This window comes from Haliaeetus leucocephalus, unplaced genomic scaffold (genome assembly GCF_000737465.1).
Source record: "Haliaeetus leucocephalus isolate CR32 unplaced genomic scaffold, Haliaeetus_leucocephalus-4.0 Scaffold156, whole genome shotgun sequence".
Taxonomy (NCBI): Eukaryota; Metazoa; Chordata; class Aves; order Accipitriformes; family Accipitridae; genus Haliaeetus; species Haliaeetus leucocephalus.
Window position 1 is genome coordinate 75,605 of NW_010972592.1, and position 19,809 is coordinate 95,413.

The window sequence follows — 19,809 nt, forward strand, 5'->3', positions numbered from 1 at the left end:
ATAACGCTGGCTCCTCTTTGAATGGAAGTAACAAAAGGTAATGCTAATTGCTCTGTTTCCTTCTCTGAAAAAGAAAATAAAACCAAAAAAACCCCACAACACAAAAAATAAAATAAAAGCAATCAAAAGTGGAAGCTTGTTTAATATTGCTCTACCATCATCCTGAAAGGCATAATAATTTGAGTTACACATCTGAACTGATTGGAGTTACAGAATCATATCTCCTTTTTGCATTTAACAATATATACAATATAAAATAAATACATTTACACAAATGGACATTGGTTGGAGCACACGGTATGATACACATCACAAAAATATACAGTTGATTGCTATACAGATGTGAAGCCCATCTACAGCTATAGACATGTTTGTTTTTATTTGTTGTTCTGTTTTGTTTTTTAACTACTGGCTATTATGCAACTCCTGGATTATTATAAGCAGTTTAATTTTTTTTGTCCTTTTGCGATCTTTGCACGATAAGACTGCCATAAAATGTTTTCCTAGGCAGGTAAACAGAGACGCTTAAATAATTAAAATACAATCACCAACACCCATTTTCTCTTCTATAAGAAAAATAGCAGTTTTAATTTTTTATATCTTTTTATGTTATCATTTAAATGCAAAATAGTGGAATAAATACAACAATCTGATCTGATTGAAACAAATGTGTAACTTCTGGGAGTTACACAATCATATTGCTTTAAATAAGAAAAAATTAAAAAATGAAGCAAAAATAGAAATTAAATCGTTATGGCTAAAACATACACCCTTTGAAATTTTTCCCAACACTTCACATTAAGTAAGTGGTCTTGAAAGAACTCTTCTCCAGCAAGGTTTAAGATGAACAACATTATAAAGCCCGTGCAGTTCTTTTAGCTATGTTTCAGGTAATGCTTTTACAGTCTTGAGATACTTGTTCTTTTGCAGCTCCAAAAAATTACAGAAAATGAAAACTAAAGTTTGCACCGTGTGCCTTTAACACATCTCCATTTTTTGTGTGTTTTTGTATACTTCTAGTCGATTGGCTTTTGACCCTGAAGCCCAAGTTCTTTAATGTGATACAGCAAAAACAATATTTATATTATATATTTATATATATATAGTGTACTTGAACAGTAGCAACTTAAACCCTGCACAAACTTTCTGGAAAATAAACTTCTTTTTTGCACTCTTACATATATAAATAATCTTATAGAATCAGCACCTTTTTCCCAGGAGTTGTATTTTTTTTTTTTTGACATTTTTCAAAAGGGATGTGCCAATTTCTGAACTCCTATCACAGCTATAAATTTCAAGTTATTGACCATCTGAATGAATTGCTAATGATGATTTACCTAGAATCACACTACAGTCACTTCTCTACTGAGAAAACACAATCTACAATATAGTCCCATATAGCTAATGATAGATACACAGTTTTTTTTTCCTAGCACAAGGCCGATGGAGCATCAGCCCATTGTTATTTTGTTTAAAGCACACAACGTAGCAATAGTTTTGGAAACTTGTCCGCACCAAAAAAGTTTTGCAACAACACAGAGCGAGTTAATAACAACATCTGAGAGATGATTGAATAAAAGCTATATTTACAGCGTTTAAAAATTAGACTTATCTATAATCTTGAAATATTCAAAGTTTTATTTCTAAGCTATACATTGGTATTCTATAATAAACTGTTACAGAAATTATCCCTTGTTTTGAAAATATTATGATTTCAGTGTGTATCTGTTCATAACGAGTATTTGTTTGGAGTTTTGATCTCTTAATTATTACTAGGAAGAACCTTATTACCAGTAAGGAATAGAATATACTACTGTAATCTCCTGAGGAATTGTACATCCAATATTGTCTCTAATTCTACCCTGTGTCTATAAGCACACACCACAAGAATCCAAACACCACAAGAAGAACAAGACAACAGTCTTTGAATGCAACATAAAAATTCAGAAAAGCACAGCAAACATGAAACATTGAAAAGCTGAACTACATTTCTTTTGTTTGTTAGGATTACAATTTTAATTACATCTGTGTACATAGAATAAAGATGTTCACATAGTACAGGGAGCAGCTACTAACACTGGTACATTGGTATAGCATTTGATGGAGGTTATTGTTTATTGGTTATTTAGCGACTGTAGTTTTCTGGGGGCATCTAATCGGTTTATACATTAGATTACACCTCGTAACAGTCTTGAAACTGACTGACTTTCATGCTGTGACAATACTGGTTGAAAAGCACATATACTGGTTTAGCTACTTGTTAAAGATTGCCATTTACAAAATAAAATCTAAATCAATAAATAAGGTATAGAAGTGTTAAATTCTTCAATTTGGTCAGAAGTCTACTACTCTGATTTCTTAATTTTGCAAACGTCGGCATTTGCCTTATTGCCTCTAAGCTACTATTGGTTCATAGGGTTTTTCTGCGTGTGAGGTTATAATTTTGCAAACAGGCAGTATCTCATTCATTTGCAACTGAAGCAGTTAGAAATCATGTAGCAACTATACCTTTGTACAGTCGCTGTCTCCTAACACCGTTACAGATTGGTATTTGACATGGAGTATTTATATGTTAGACTACTCGGATATACTGTAGGTGTAATCTAATCCTTTGAGTCAGTGAACATTTAGTTATAAACTGGAGCTCATGTTAAGAAACTGGATGTTTTGGACCAGACTGGCACACAACATAAATTGCATCCGTGATAATATGCACCTTCCCTTCGACTATTGCTTTAGTAAGGTAAATTCCCACATTAATAAATGGCTGAAAACTGGTAAAGCTGGTACAAAAAAATCTCCGTTAGTAAGAAGAAACAAAACATTTAAAAAAATCTTCCTTCAGGATTCATTTGTCCTTCATTATTGTTCATCATTGTTCAAGCCAGCACAAAAATGCAGTATTTCTTTCTCTTTAGTATTGCATGAATGAATAAAGCTTAAACTATTCCCTGAAAAAGTTACATTGTAGCTAACCTAAGAAATATCTGGAAGACTTGAAAAAACAATTAAGGAATCAAATGGCTGTAACTGATCTAGATGGAAAATGCAATGATAAGAAGCAGCCGATGCATCGTCGCTTAGTCGTCTAATTAGAGGCTGCTCCTATGAAATCTAATACTGCATTCAGTCAGTTCATCGTGTTGTACTGTACTGCTAGGTACGGTGGTTCTCTCTTTGATTCCTTTGTCATTGGGGACATTATGGTTCATAATAAGTTCACTGGCATCCATATTATGGATTTCCATCCTTTGGCAGGCCTGGCTTCCATCTCTCTTCAATTAGAGACCTCTTTTAAAAAGTTCAGCAGCAAAGAAAAAAGAGAAAAGGAAAAAGGAAAGGAAAGAACAGAAAGGAAAAGAGAGAAAAGGAAAAGGAAAAGAAAAACTGCATCAGAAAGACACAGAAGAAAAAGTTGAAAGCTGCTTCACAGTCTTGCTGCTAAATATCAGTGCAGTCATTTTTTCCTTAATTAAACACTAAGTTTCTTTGCCATTATTATCGTGTTTATTTTCCCTTTTTTTTTTTTTTTTTTTTTTTTTTTAAAACGTGCATGATGGGGAAGCCCATGATGCTTTAGTCAGACCTTGGCCTCCAGCATTTCCAAAAAAAGTTTGTGCATGGGGACTTTGCCTTCCAGTTTGATGTTGTAGAAATGCTGCACAGCCTTGGTGGAGGTTTGCCTCAGAAGCGGGAGAGTCATCAACATCTTGCCTGCGCGACGTGGGTCTTCCATGTGCTGCCCGGCCTCGTAATCCTGCAGAGCCTCATGTAAGACATCCTGAAGTTTCTGCACTGCCTCAACATCCTCTATGTGCATTGAGTCTGCAAAACAAAGGAGCAACAGGAGGTTTCAGTTTGGTGTGCCAAAAGTCAGATACCGCTACGGCTGCACACCACTTTCACTGGTTCTGTCCATCCTCTTTCACAAAGAAGGAAGATAATTACCCACTAATTTCTATATTGACCTTCAGGGAAATATCTGGAACCACTGTGGAACTACAAATGTATAATTAACTCTTGTGTAAGTAATCCCTTCTCCTCATCCTCCTCAAACAAGTAAAACGGTCACCCTCGCTGCTCCATAAACCATCTCTTACAGTCACTGCTTTGAAGAAACGATAGTGCCAAAGGGCTGTATGAATTGAGGTCTGCGTTTTATCAGGGAAGCAAGAATGACTGCCTTGCTACTGAAAAGCTCGGTAAAATTCTGTGTCAGGCTCCAAGGCTGTGGAGTTGGAAGCCATGGCCGTTACCCGCTGCTCAGAGACGCTAATCGCGGGATTAGAACCACTGCACTGACACAAGGGAAAAGCAGGTTTGATGTGATTTCCTGATCGGTTTAGCAAATTTTTTCTCCCTCAGGCACATTCAGACAGACAGGCAACACTTAGCATGTTCCCGAACAGCTTTTGTTCTGTGAAGCTAAGATCTCCTACAAGGTGTAATCCCTCTCTCACACCCACTCAGAGGGTGGTTTATCTTGTTATTGTTGGGGTTTTGCATTTTTTTCTAAATCACTCAAAGCAAGCACCTCACCCTGTTCCTTTCCAGGTGAGATGTTTTGGTGGTGCAAGTACTGAGTGACAAGCCTAGACACAATGCACACCAGGAACGAAACTAAACTGCTACATGACCCAGAAAGATTAAAGCAATGGAAGTGTGAAATAAAAAGAAAAGACCTAACTGAAATAACTGTAAAACCCTCAACAGCATAGATACAGAAAGGGAAGATGTCCCTGAGAACAGGCAGTTACTGGACCACGCTGAGATGACTTCAGATGAGCAGCCCTAATTCTCTGACTTTTATGGAGTCCTAAAACCCCCCCCCCCCCCCCCCCCGATATGGTCCAAAGTGAGGTGAAGGCAAGTAAGAAAGAGCAGTCATAGGTGAAAGAGGCCACCAAACAGCCCCTATCAGCTACCAAAATTTGGGGCGTCAACAGACTTACAGAGCCAATAAAACACCATATGAAAATATAACTGCTGCAAGGGGTACCAGTCCTAGGGACAGGCTACACTGTGCAAGCTTAGCTCAGGGTGAAACTGGGACATGGCATTATTAAGGTATATCCTTGCAAACTCTAGTTAGTACAACGCTGCTTTGCATCTTAATTTTTGCTTTTGGAATAAAGCTCCTGTTCCCAGACAGAGTAATGACTGAGGAGTTGGATGATAAAGAACCCACTGCTATCATCGTTTCCAAGCCCTGTATTAAGCAGTCTGATGCCCTGCATCAGTATTTTGACGGAGCCTCATGTTTTACCCTGTTGATGATAACAACATCAAATTTTGCACGTGCTTCAAATATCTGAATTACATTCAGTGAATTAAGATGCATCTAAGATTCATTTCCTGAAAGCTGGCGTGCAACTAGTTCCTCAGATAATTAGGCCAGATAGTAAATACCTCTCTCTTTTCAAACGCAAACATGTAAACTAAAACACAAACCAGTAAGTAACAGGTTAACAAAAATGTTCCAGCTTCTATTGTCAAAACAAATGTGCAAATTGAAAAGAAAAAAATAAAAGTTACAGCTCCAGCTCTAAAACAGACACTTAATTATATACAAGTTTGGATCATTTAGCACGTTCTATTGATTCTGATGACAGTTTATCTGTTAATTACACATAATGGAGTCCTATGGGAATTTTACATGTTTAATAATTCTGAGTCTTAGCGAATACATGCTCTAAGAAGCATGCAGTTAAGACACACGCTGCAGGGATGTGATACTGTGCATCAAGGTGCACTGTGCTGAAAGCAGAGAAACACAAAAGTATCTCAGGGAAAAAGAAGGCTACTATGTTTTAAAAAAGATTGCAGGGAAATATTACCTCTAGCAAAATTCAGTTCTAATTAATGTGAGACCATTCCCCAAATCCATACATTTTTGATAGTTTTCTAATACGGCAATTCTATTAAATAATTCTGTGTCAATAAAGGAAAATCCCTGAATTCTGTGTCCTACAAACAGATGTAATCGCTACAGACATGCTAACACACATACACAAACGTGACTGATGTCTTAAGCATAGTGTCCAGCCACTGGGCTTAATCTGGAATGCAAACTCCAAACAAATTGTCATCTTTACTCCCTGACTCTTTACCAAGTCCTTGGACATTCATCATTCTGCTATAGAACACACGATGTGCTACTCCAAATAGTTTTTCCATAAACCATGCACAGTTTGTGCAGAAATTACACATCTTTTCCTCCTCCCCCCAGACCCACAGTTCCAGGGCCAGATTTGCTGGGGAACCAAATAGGAGCATTTTATCAGCAACAAATGCTCGGCGAGTCAAAGACTGACTGTTCTTGTGATTTTTTTTTACACCATACTGCATAAAGAGCCGGGTCTTGCCGGAGGACCTGACTATAAATGTTTAGTTTTTAAACCTGTACAAAACAGGTCTGATTCTTCCCAGAATCAGAATTTGTAACTGCAACCATGTTTGAGTTTGAAGATAAGACTGATGGAGTCCAGACTAATATATTTTTCACAGAGAGATGAAACTTCCTGAGATCTTTAGCTCTGCAGTTTGGATAGCTATTTGGCCTCCAGTGTTAGGAATACCTATGCTCTACATATTTCTTACACAGAAACTGAGTGAGGAGGGAAAAGAGGAAGAGAACACCCCTAGAAAACGCAAGAACTGAAGGTGAATCAAAAAATGCCCTCTGATACAGCTATTACACTCCATGCTCTCAAACTCTTCCACTGTGTGGACAACATCTCAAACCACGGGATCTTACTCTCCCCTTGCGGGGGTGATTGCATACCATCCCTCTGGTAAACAGAGCAATTGCTTACATGCAAAAGTGATAGTAGTAAAGCCTTTAATGTATTTGTTGCTGTCTTTGAAATCAATTGAACAGCTGGGAAGAATGTGACCAGCCAGCTCTCCGCTGGCCTAATGCGAGCACTCCGCTGCCAAACAGTGGTTCACGGAGCAGTTCAGGAAGCTGTGCCTTGGGAAACAGATTTTGTCACAGGAAACGGGGTAAGAAGAAAGAGCAGAGAGGGGCACTTCCAAACAGTGATTAAGACTTCAAACTGTTCTTTAAAAATGGTGATTTAGCTTGGAAGATTTAAAAATGATTTAATCAAATTACCATGATAATTTAACTTCCCATTTACAGAAAAGATTCAAACTAATTTCAGCTTTACCCATTCTAGGGTCTGCTAATGTTTAAATGCAAACTCACTAAATCTGTGCTATTTAATTAGACCATGATTCAGCTCACAGATTGCTCAGGAAAATATTAATCTCTACAAAGATTCTTCTTCAAGTTTTAGCCTTGCAGTCTGGAACTTCCACTTTATTCCCGATATTAAACGAATGTAGATCTTAATCCCTCAGGCATAAGCCTTTGAAAATAAGGAAAATGGTTTAAAACGCTGAACTAGCCAAGGGGAAAAGAGGAGGAAAAATAAAAGAAAAGAGAAATCTTTTCAGTAACTACAGACTGGCAGATGTAGAAGTGAATTCAGAGCAGGTTAACTTATTGCTGATAAACCCAATCCTCACTAGTAAGAAAGGGCAATGTCAACAAGAACCACTATAATTTAAGGAAATGCAGAGTCTGTGTGACAATCCAGAAATAAAGAAGTAATTCCACAGACAATATGAAACTGAATTATAAGTTACATACAAAGATTTTGAATGTTCCTCCTATACCAAGAAAAACCCTTTTCTTTTGTTTTGGGTTGTTTGGGTTTTTTTTTTTTCCAGTGGCTTTGTAGACAGTCTGAATTATTTACAATTACATCCTACACAGGTAATATCCAGAGGAAACCTATACTCACATGTAATACACTTAAAAATCAGTGCCTATATAAACAATGAAATTAAACAAGGCAATTTGAAAGTGTTGTCATTTGAAAGCAAGCAGGAGTTGATAGTAAATGCCCTGCAAAAAAAAGGATCCCAGGCTGGTGAAACTGAAGAGCTCAACAGACAAACACAAGACTTGTTGATACAACATGCTGCTGAGAACACTGGATTTCAGTCTAGCAGGGGGGAAAGTTGTTACTGATTGTGCTGCGATAAGAGAGAGTGAGATCAACAAATGAGGACACTGACTCATTGAGCTATGCTTGGAGAATCTCGTCCTATCCTTGCAAATGCCTTCTTTCACCATCACGGGATGGGAAAATAGAATTGTACCTCTTCTGATCAGCCAATTGATTGTATAGTTGTGCAGAAATGGGAGAAAACTAGAGTTCTCATGCAAGAAAAACACCACAAGGTCCAGACAGAAATTCAGATTACAATTTACCTCGTTTACAATTCAAGCTTCATCTCAAATGCAGCAAACCAACATTCAGCCACCCAGGAATCGTTTAGAACACACCACAAAGGGTGACAACTAGCTAAGGATTGGAAAGCACCTGAACTGAGGGCAAGGAAACCTCTCAAAATACTGCTCTGAGGAAAGTTAAAGGTTGGTATGTATGTATTTTGTATATAACATCACTAAGAAGCGGTAGAAACCCAGAGTCTCAAATATAGTATTTCTTCATTTCAGAAAAATCAGGCAGCATAAAGGAGGAAATTATTATAGTGAATCAAGCAGCAGGGAGTATGCAGCAGTGAATGCACACATTAAGATGTTGAGAAAGCACATCAGAGAGGCAAATATCAACAAGTACTTGAAAGACAGCAATCGTTGTGACATTTGTGATTCTGTATAGCTGAGCAGTTCACAAACCCAAATTGGATAAATCAGGTTAGAAAGTTGTAGGATCCTGGAAGAATTGGATGGAATGAAGAGTAAGAACAGCAGGCAAAATGGTTTTTTGCTTTACGTAAGTACAACAAAATCCTAATCTGGATTATGTCTCAAGTGAGAGGAATTTATTATCTAGATTGTATTGCCAATCCAAAAACCCCACAAAAAACACCTCAGCGTTTACTGACGGGTCAACTTTTCTCAGAATTACAGAACCCCTTCGTCTCCTGCCCGAAATGTATGCCAGATTTACACAGGGCAACTTACATTTTTGCAAAGTGCCTGCCCACATTGTGTTTCTGTGTCATTTTTATGAGAAACACAACACAGTAACATTTTAAAAAGCATATCGCTTAAGATAGAAGCAACCCATGGAAATTGTCAATAGCAAATCAAACTAGGTTCTTGGTTCCCTCACCCAGCAAGAATTCCCATCCTTTTCCAGTCTAGAATTGAAATTGCCCCAGATACTTACTTTGGTCCTTCCTGTGTAGGGTCAACAAATATACTTAATTTTGACCACCTATTTGCCTGTCTTTCCTGAACAGAACTATTTGCTGGGGTCTGCATGGTTAGTCTAAGAGACAAGCACATAGAAAACCAGAATTATTTTCCCTTGCAAAAGATGATGGCAAAAATGGTCTGACATCCGGATTATTCTATTGGAAACAGACAATTGAATTGAAATTTATGTTGGAAGTTGAAGAGGAGTAAATTAAGAATTCCTTGTCCATAGGAATTATAGGCAGTGGAAACCAAAAAAGTAAAACAAAGGCTTATATGATTGATTTTAGTGAACAAAGCCTTAGTCTGGATTGCACTGGTTTGGCCTACTTTTAAGAAGAGACATGAAAACTGAAGCCTCAAAGCAGTTTTTAAAAGACAGTAGGAAACGAAGATGTAGTAAGAATAGAAATTACTCCACGCAACACACCTATTTATTTCAGGGACTAATTGGATTAGCAGTGAACTAAAACCACAGGCATAAGGTAAGTTAAAACACAGTAAACTACCTTTTTTTTTATTCCTGAAATGGCTTACTTTCCACTAGGGTAGGTAGTGAGGGCAATAAATAAAGGAATATTTCTGCAATGCAGAACAAATTGCATACTATGAACCGGTTCGAGCACCTACTCAACAAGGCTACTAAAACTCTGGAAAGGAGGGCAAGATACCAACTAAAAGAAAATGTTGAATGAATGCTTCCGAATCCTTTTTATCCACTACGAGATATAAGTAATTGCCATAATTATCATTGAGAGCCCCTAGTTCAGTGCTGTGGAAAAGCAGGATGAGTAACAGTGAAGACTAGCAATTGCATTGGTGACACAGCAGTTCAGATCATTGCTTTCCTACCCAGAAAATGCCCCTGTCAGCACAGAGCTGGCCCTTGGCAGACGCCGCACAGCGCTCCCCTTGCAGTCCTGCCCCAGCAGTAAGGAACCTGTGGCTCCGTCCTCCCACTGGCCGCTGGGCTGGCTTCGCTTCTTGCCCTTCGCGAGTCGCAGGCTGCTAACACATAAATAATACCCACCTATTTCATCTTATTTACATGTTAGCAGCCTGAGACTCACTAATATCTCAAAGTTATTCAGTTACTAGACCAGAAAAAGAAAAAAGAAATATTAAACTATTAATTAACTCTGCTACCATTTGCTTAATGCTATTGTTAAGCAAATGGTAGCAGTTATTTATTTTCTCTAAGAATTGTGGGTGCCATCTATCTGATTACATGAAAATGGAATATGAGGAGGAAACTGTGTTCAAGCAACACGAAAACTTTGACTATAGCAGCAACATCCTGTTCTAAAAATTTGTTTCTATGCTGTACCACTCTCTACACACAATTACATGAGAGAGTTAACAGACCTTGATATTTATATTTGGCAAAAACCCCATTGGTAGCACACCAGTAACACACAGGTATGTGTGTATATATATTATATATGCCTATTCACAATAGCTACATTTTGGTAATGAATTCCAACAGGAACAAGATGACTAAATAATATAAAATTAAAAAAATAGGCATTATTAGAAACTAAATACAGTATGTTGTGACATAAGGTAAGCCACTGTCTACACTGGGAATAACAATGATGTTCTGTGGAATAAGTGATTTATAGGATTCTACCAATTAATTTTTATTATGATAATATTATTTAATGGTGATAGCCTGATTACACTGTTTTGGTGGCTGGAAAGCTAAGTAAGTTGTAAGAACAAACTAATTTTTTTACAAAGATAGATGATCATGTAACTTCACTGGCATCAATGTTGATCTGTGCTTCATTATGCTAAAATGCACAAGATACTTCTTGGTTCTAACTCCTTCAGTACTGAAAGGGCGCTGGGTGTTTTTTAGGAGAGTTAATAAGAGAGACCAGAAATTGTGATGGTGAGCAGAGGACAGCTAGTATTAGTGTTTAAGATTAAATTTTCAACAGTGCATACATACCTAGGGTTATACTTTTAAGTGCCTAGCATCCACATTTGGGTCAGATTTTTCAAGATGCCAGCATTCTATTAGGCACATACACACAGATCAGATCTTCAAATGTGCTAACGTATTTTGACACTCTAGTTCCTTATGTCAGGTCATAGATGGGAACTGAGCTTCTCTTAAAAATCTGGTCTCAGTTGTGAGTCTTAAGCTCTTCTGCAACATTTGGCCTGAAGGCACAATTTAGTCCTTACTGATTAGGCAATTTCAAAAAACTGCTCACCTGCAACTCCCTGTTTAGTATTACCTAATCGATACATGAAAGCATTTTCTAATACAAAAGAGACGAGCGGGTCATCTTTTCTGTGTGGGAGCGTTCACGTGTGCAGGTGCGCACTCGTGTACACTTCAAACATATTTTGTAAATATTTCACCTTCCCTTACACACGAGGAAGTAATTGGTACATGCATGTTTTGGAAACCATTCAAAGTTGATTTTCTGCGTGGGTAAACAAAGTGCTCATTGGTGCCAGCTTGCTTCATTTGGGCGGTGTGCAATGGAACGCAGGGCAGTTGCATCCTGCAGCTTCGAGGTACCTACTTGCATTTGTGTAGAGAAGGTAGAGAAAGAAGGAAGGGACTTGTGATCCCGACAGGACAACAGCAATGCTGTGGTGCGAGGGATTTCTCTGGAGTTCAAGCATAAAGGCTGCATTAATTACTATCCAATCAATGCAGATGTTTAAAGCTAACCTGATAAAATTCCATATTAAGCACTACATATTAAATGTTACTGTTGAAATCATGCCTGTAGAGACTTTAACATGCACAGGACTGAAATGTCTATACATTTCAGTATTGCGATCTTATGTATGTATTTAAACTTTTCAGATGCTATATGCACTCCATTTGAAATCAGTGACAATCTACAAGGTTGATACATCTTGCATTTCTGGAAATTTATAGAAGCAGCATGGCATTGGCCAACCCTCCAAAAGGAACATCTGATAGCGGCTGTCACAGAATCTCCCTGAAAAACGTCTCCTCCTCCCCACCTTTTAGAAACCAAATGGCAGGATTATCTCAGATCAGGTACTGCACAAATAGACTCTGTAGGCCTAAAGAAAAGTTAGCAGTTGGGGTGTTTTCATGCTCACGATACTGAGATTTGTTGGCCAAAACAAAGCTTGTGGTATTTATTCAAACAAAATACAATCAATATGAAGACAATCTACAATTTCTTCCTCCTGCTTCTATATACTAGCAGGGAAAGTACTATGACACTGTATCATAAATCACTAACACAGATACAGAGCTATAAAACCATCTTTGTCTACTGTTTACAGTAGAGTCAACCTGGGAATCTTTCTAGACAGTGTGGATATGGCAAAAAAGTCTGAAATGCCTAGGATTTCTTATTATACTTCATCCATTTGCTCTACAGCTATAAAAGGGCTAATATATTTTAAACCAGAAGAATAAATAGTGTAAGCTTTGGAAGAAAGCAGATGTAGCAACAAAATATATTAAAATGTGAATTGCTAACCGATTGATTTTATAATGGCATTTTCTTTCTTTTTTTTTTTGGATATAGCTGCATTTACATTAATCAAGTTCATAGTTATGTGAAAATAAGCTATTTCTGGGTTTGTCTATAAAAAAGACAAAAACTTTGATTTTACTTTAATTTCAATTTTGCTTTGATTTTAGCAGCATTTTTAAGTTAAAACACTAGGGGTCTGATATTTTTTGATAGGCTGTAATTCTGCAGGTGCTATTTTACATCTACAGGTTAGTGTAGCTACAGCTGACAGAAGTTTGGTATCTGCTGCATGTATAACCTGAAGCTGAGATGTTGAATGTCAGCAGTCAAAACATTCTGTTGAAAGGGAAGTTGAATGGCTGGGCTGCTTTTTAACGCCTCCTTGCAATAGTTTCATTTTAAAACAGCAAGTTTATTTCTTTTTAAGATGTGGGAAGGAAACTTTTTCACTTAAATGTGCCCTGAATTTTAGTATGTTGAATTGTATTTATCTCTGACATTATCCTGGTTGTAATTCCCAGCAAAGTTAATGAAGCTATAGATGATTTTGATAACACTCTATGCACAATATATGACTAAACTTTTTTTTGGCAGCAGTATCTTTCATTACTACTTAAACACTGCATGCCTTTATTTTGTGTGTGTGGGGGGGAAGGTGTGAGTGGTATTTAACACCATATCCCTATATTCTAGCCCCTTATCCTTTTATCAAGTAAACTATACAAATATTTCTAATTCAGTCTTTGAATTACAGAATCAAAATAAATGCAAAAAACCTTCTCAATTTAGACTTGTAATTCCAGGTAACTTGCTTGCTCTGTTCATTAAGCATGACTAATTTGGGGAAAAATCCTTCTTGTAGCTGCAAAGCATCCTCTAGTGTCTATCTACAATCATCAAAAATTATAAACAAATCTTCAATTAAAAAAAAATTTGATCTTTGAGAGGCATTTCAGCATTTTGTTTATTCTGGAAATAAGATAATATTCTAAAACTAAGGGCAGAGTTAGTGGGGTGGAGAATATTTTACAAAGAAACTAATAAGCATTTTGGCTTTGCATGTTTTTGAATTATATTTCCAATTAAAAATGCAGAGTGCTAAATCACATTACAAAGACAAATAGGAAAGTACAACTTCATTGTTGAAAACAATTTCCCTCCTATCAATCTGAGGATTCATGCATCAATATTGTAGATGAACTGTTAATTACAAAATCAATTAAAAAATTATTTCTAAAAACAGTCACGCGTCCTGGCTCTCAGGGGGGCAATTTGGGCAGAAGGTCTCATCTCACTAGGACCGCGCCAAATCACAAGTCGTCATCCACAAGTAAGCAAAAGCAATCTGGTTTTTCATTTTTCAGCGCGGCTGAGCCCAGCCTGAGATTGATCGTCACATATGGCCCCAGAAAACAAACTGTCAATACCTTGAATGCTGCAGAATTTGAACAAATAGCCGTCCGCCCATTCAAGCCACTCATTGCATCCCATTTAACAGATTTTATTGACAGTTTCCTTCTTGTAATTAAAGGGAAAACTACTGGCCAGCAACCAAGATAAAGTTCAAAGATAGGGTCAAAACAAAAGCAGATGGAGGGGCACGGTGTGACTGTCAATGGAACATAGCATCAGAGCATGTTATTGACACACAGGTATCTAATGATCGGCACGTCATTAAAGAGGGATCTATCGTGAACTTTATGCAAATGCTAAAAGGGACTTAAGACCACAATAAAGCATTAAGGAGACACAAAAGGAAAAACAACAAAGCACAAACGATTTTTACTTATCTGACAGTATTCACTGCTTCAGCACTTTTAAATTCAAATGCAGGAAAAAAATTCTTTCTGAAATTTTTAACCCTTGCTGCACAGGTAATAATTTTTGCAGAAGCATTCTCATAAATGCAGAGGATCCATAAGGTAAGGTGTGGTCCTTGTGAGATTAAATAAGAATTTCCTCCCTCCTCCCCTATGCTGAATTCACCCTATCAAATAAATCAGTAGCTGCCTTTAAAGAGAACGTATATAGCATATCCTCATGCATCCTTTCTGTTCATTTTAATTGCAATGATTACACCTGTCTGGATTATGGAATGGATTTAGGAGAACAACATCTATATTCATTTGAAGGCATCTTTGCCTGTAAAATACTCTCCAAATCATACAGTGCAGTATTCTCCACTCCCTTAGGAATATATTCCACAATTACTTAGAACCAGAAAGTTCTTTTTAGTTTGAACTGCTTTGTTTGTTGTCTTTTAGACTAAAGTCTGATCAGCGATTTCTTATTCTAAACCCATGTTTAAAAAAAGCATGCAGAAAGTATTATGGAGGAAAAAAAAAAAAGAAAGCGACATATTAAAAATGTAGCAACCGTCATGCCACTCTGCCAACCTGAATTAGCAAGTGCTATAGCTTTGAGGGTGACAAACTCTTCTTTCTCCAGCTTCATGCTCTTGTACTTCTTTACCAGCTGCAGTATGGCATTGTTAAGGTCAAGAAGGCCTGCCAATTTGGATTGGTCTTCATCCATAATATAATCTTCAGCATATACGAGCTCATCCTCAAAAGAAAGTGACCGGTATACAACACCGAGAATCAAAATTTCCATCCAAGCACTCTGCAGAAGGCTCATCTGGTCAGCTAGAGACAAAGTAGAGAATCCTGAATAGGAAAAAAATACAGGAAAAATATTAAGCACGTTTGGATTTGTCAAAAATCTGCTCCTCTTTTTGATTTATTTTTATATACAATGTGATAAAACATGTACGTCCTCTATTATTCTCCCTTCTGCTTTAGTGCCCCTCCTCCCCATCCTACTACAGGAAAGTGTATCAATATAAAATCAAAGGTTTTCTAGTCAATGTATGAAGTTATAAACAATCTGGAATTTGCAGGCTCTTTCTGTAAGAAACATATTAATTTGGGGAGTATTGCAGTGATAGTCTGTGATTTGTATGATGCCGCCTTTGTTCTGAAATACTCATGCTTAGTTCTAAAACCTGATGCTGTGAAACAGGGATCTGATGACTCTGCTCATCGTTACTATAAACCAAGAAGGATAATTTAGGAGACAAAAAAACCCCCCTTTTTTAAAAAGTGAAGATTTGATGTTTTAATAGAATTAAGGTGATTATCACAAAGAGGAAAATTCTCTTTGAACTTTAACCTCAGGGGAAAGAGAAGTAACACCTACCCTCCTCAGAAAAGATGGTAATTACTTCCGTAACGGCTCCCGCCTCTATTACACTTGTTGAAATAACAGGGCGGCATATTGAAGTGCCAACTGAATAGCAGTCACACCATCCTTTTTCTGAGGGCAATCAAAAATTTAATAAATGCCTCTTAATGAATTTAACTTTTGCTTTTTTTCTCCCCCCCACCTCCACCCCGCTGCCCTTCCTAATAGGATCACTAAGGGCAAACATCTTTACTGCCTTACCTATTCAGACTCTTGTTTACAGTACCTGTCAATTTATTATATCAAACTGCTAATATCCCAATCACATTAGGAGCTACAAAACAATATGGGAGAGGAAGTGATTTTCCTGGCCTGTTGGTGAAATGCAGTAGTTTGCCAGTTGGCACCATCAACCGCAAGTACTTAATAAAATCATCAAAGGGGATTAGTCAAGCTTTTCTTAAAGGGTCTTAAGACATGTCTGAGGCTTTCATTTAGTTGTTTATGAAGCTGCTTACATGTCCTTTGACAGGGTTCCTGCTGTAAGAACATTCTTTTTGGCGTTCAATTACACTTAAATGCATTTTTCTGTTTTGAAAGTCAAGAGTTACAGTCAAGCAGGAATATATCATAAACTGGCAAATCTGCAAGGCATCTACTCCAAACAAGATTTTCTCTCTAAGCACTAAGCAGCAAAACTAATACAATAAAAAAGAAAACCCCACATCCAAACCACCAGGCATCCATAAAAAATGAAACATAAAACTGGCTGCATGCTCTCTCTCTCTCATTTTTCTCCCCCCTCCTTATTTGTTTTCATTTTCTCTTACTGTCTTTTGAGTCTTGTGATAGAACTGTGGCTCTCTGCCTTCAAAAAAACCCAACAAAAACTGAGCCAACAACAACAGGAAACCCTTGAAGAGGTGACAATGGAAAATAACACATCTACGATTAAAATAAGTAAGAGGGAAATGGAGAAGAAATAATCATTTGAAAGGTTATAGGGAGGAATTCATGATTTCAATTAGCTTCAACATTTCTGTTCCTTCCCGTCTTTCAAGAACCAGTTTTTCTGCAGTAGCAGATGGACAGAGAACGTAGCCTGCAGCACCGTCCTGTGACAGCCCCATTCTCCCTCCCAGACACTGCTGTTAGTAAATAGATTTACACATTCTCCAATCTCCACACATCTTTCTGCCGAATAATTAAAAGCAGGATGATTAGTTTATTGAGTGGAAGGAGGAACTTTTTTATTGAGGTCCATCCACGATTTTATCAGGGCCAGCACTTTTACGGTTGTCATGAGGGTGCAGGCATCCAATTTTTCTTATCTGCCTGATTAATACAAACGCTGTTTCAGGACGCATTAATTAACAGATACAAATCTACGTTCTCATGGAAGGATCAATACAGAGAAGAAAAGAGGCATCAATGTGAATTTAGTGCTGATGATGGAGAAGGCACTCTATTGACATTTACGTGCATAGAAACTTTAAAGTTGCAGTGGAGCCCTTTTGTCCCTGTGATTTACAAATTAACAATTTTTCAGGTATAACAATGTTTCACACACTTTGAGGAGTTTAATTAAGCAAAAAGCAATAAAATCAGGTTTGATTAAAAAAAGTTTAACCTGCAATTTCTATTTTTTTTCTTCTGAAAACTCCCAACTTCCTTCTTTTATTTACTTATCTATTTTAGCACAGGTTTGTTTTTCTGTTTTTTTAAAAAACAAATAATGCTATGTTTCAATAACATTTATTGTGTGCCACAGTCAAAGGAAATTACATGTGCCCTGTGAGGGGGAAAAATGGGATGTTGTCTATAATTTATTGTACTGCACTCCTGAAAAATCTGCATTCTGATGCAGTAAATATACTAATTGTTTTTATATGACACATAAAAAACCAAGAGATTTTTTACATTCTAGAAAAACTAGCAAATATAAACCTCACTGTTCTGCTCTCCAATAATAAATCAAATAAACACGATTATTTTCTTCCTGATCGAAGTAACTTTCCCTTGAAAGCCTGCTCAGTGAAAGCATGTTTTAACTTTTAAAGGCATCCCTCATGGGAATGTAAAGCTGCATCAAGTTGTAATTAATCTGTTTTTGTTTTGTTTTGATTTTTCAGAAAATGTGAAAGCATCCGGCATGTCTCTTGTATAACACCAATGCCCTTTTAAAAGATGTTCAGCAAGTCACAGTTGAAAGAATAGATTACACGGGCATATGTATTTATGTACAGAGATTTATTTTTAAGTGTTTGGAAGAGGTTATACTTATTTCATGCCAAACTGTGCTCTGATTCTGTGAGCTTTTGTTATATGAATCCCCTAGATCAACCACATTGTGTGACAAGTGGACATTTTCTATTTTAAAATGTAACTATTTTTAAAAAACTCTCAAAATTAGACAAAATACACTTCCAGGTTTCTCGAGCAGTGTTAGCCTCCCCAGTCACAGCTGTAAGCTCTTTCCAAATGGCCCTGAGATGCTGCAGGATGGTGTGGTTTTGAACTTTGCCATGCATTGTGTGGGTCCTTAACCCTTAAGAGTCTTGCAGGTCAACATTTTAAATGTAGAACTGCATAATGGCTTTTTAAAGTACAATGTTGTGTACCTTCTTCCCCCTTAGCACGTACCATACTGGTGACAACTTTGATCTCTCTCCATCTCCCTCCCCAAGTCAATGCCATTTAATGTATCTCAGGCATTTGCTAGCAGAATGACTCTGTACCTTGACCTGCAGTTAAATAGCATGTTTATCTGCGATACAGCTCACTCCAAATAAACCAGATGACAGTTTGCAATAACGTCATTTGGAAGGACTGAAAGGCTTCTCAAGAGTCAGGTACCCCTGAGGTAAGAAGCTTGAAGGAAGCATGTTTTGTGCCAACCCTCCTGCCATCTTCTACTAGATGCTCGTGCGCTTGACAATGATGCCATGGGCACTTGTCAAGATTTTTTTTTTTTCTTTTTGCCGAGCAAACTGATGCACTTTGCAGTCAACTTACAAAAAAGGCTAAGCATTTGAAAGTGTGAAGGGCAAAAAATATCTGACGGCTAGTCTTCAAAAATACACTTTCATTTCAGAAAGCATAAATGTTTATTTCCTGAGCTGAGTGTTGACAGAAATAGGCTGCAGCACAGGCATATGAATTTAACCCCTGGTAGGCATTCTTTTCAGTGTGGTTTTTATGTGGCTGAACGCAAGCATTGTAAATCTACAGGGTGTCTCGTAATATCAGTTAACAATAGCATTGATTTGCTGGTTACAGATTTTCTTCCTTCCTTTTTTTCTTTCTTTCTGCTCCTTTCAGGGACTGTAGTGTTTCTTCAGCTAAAAATAGATACTTTTCTACAAACAGCGTATCGCACTCAAATTGTAATTATGCTGTAATGACTCACTGAGATCACAGAGTGTGGATTGAGAAAAGGTTGATTGAGCAACCGAACATATGCTTGTTTTTTTTTTTTTTTTCCTTTTGCATACCAGTAAACCCGAAGCTCAAAGGAAGCAGAAATAAATAGGTAAAAAGGCCTTAGCATTTTTATTATGGGAGCAACTAGCGGCGAGCTGACCGCGCTCTGTAGCGCTCAGCACTCCAAGCCAGCTCCAAACACCCTTCACAGTCTCTTAGACGGGGCCGTTTAAACCACAGATCTTTTCAAATCTCAGCACATGCACTGCTTGCTCTCTATTTCACACTGCACACAGCTCCATGGTAAGCAGGGTAAATCTTTTATATTCCTGAAGACCCTTTCCTCTACTTCATTAAGATGGACTTCATGGACACTAACTCACTAGGGGCTAGAGTGAAGCAGCTGCAGATGGTCAAGTGCCAAAGTAAGATCTGTGCCTTGCACACAGCACTCCGAGACCTATTGGACAAAAAAAGAGA

The 19,809-nt window shown here is 37.5% G+C and overlaps 1 protein-coding gene across 3 annotated transcripts in view; it reads right to left on the minus strand.

Annotated features, from left to right (window-relative positions):
* Positions 1-1,428: 1,428 nt before the first annotated feature.
* The window catches only part of ESRRG (estrogen-related receptor gamma), a 351,575-nt gene continuing 333,194 nt past the window's right edge, over positions 1,429-19,809 (minus strand). For all 3 annotated transcript variants that reach the window (XM_010562134.1, XM_010562133.1, XM_010562135.1), the window contains 2 exons: positions 15,120-15,389; positions 1,429-3,825 (listed from right to left, as the gene is read on the minus strand). In XM_010562134.1, coding sequence (XP_010560436.1) covers positions 3,581-3,825; positions 15,120-15,389 — 515 coding nt within the window. In that variant the 3' untranslated portion in view covers positions 1,429-3,580. The remainder of the gene's footprint in view (positions 3,826-15,119; positions 15,390-19,809) is intronic.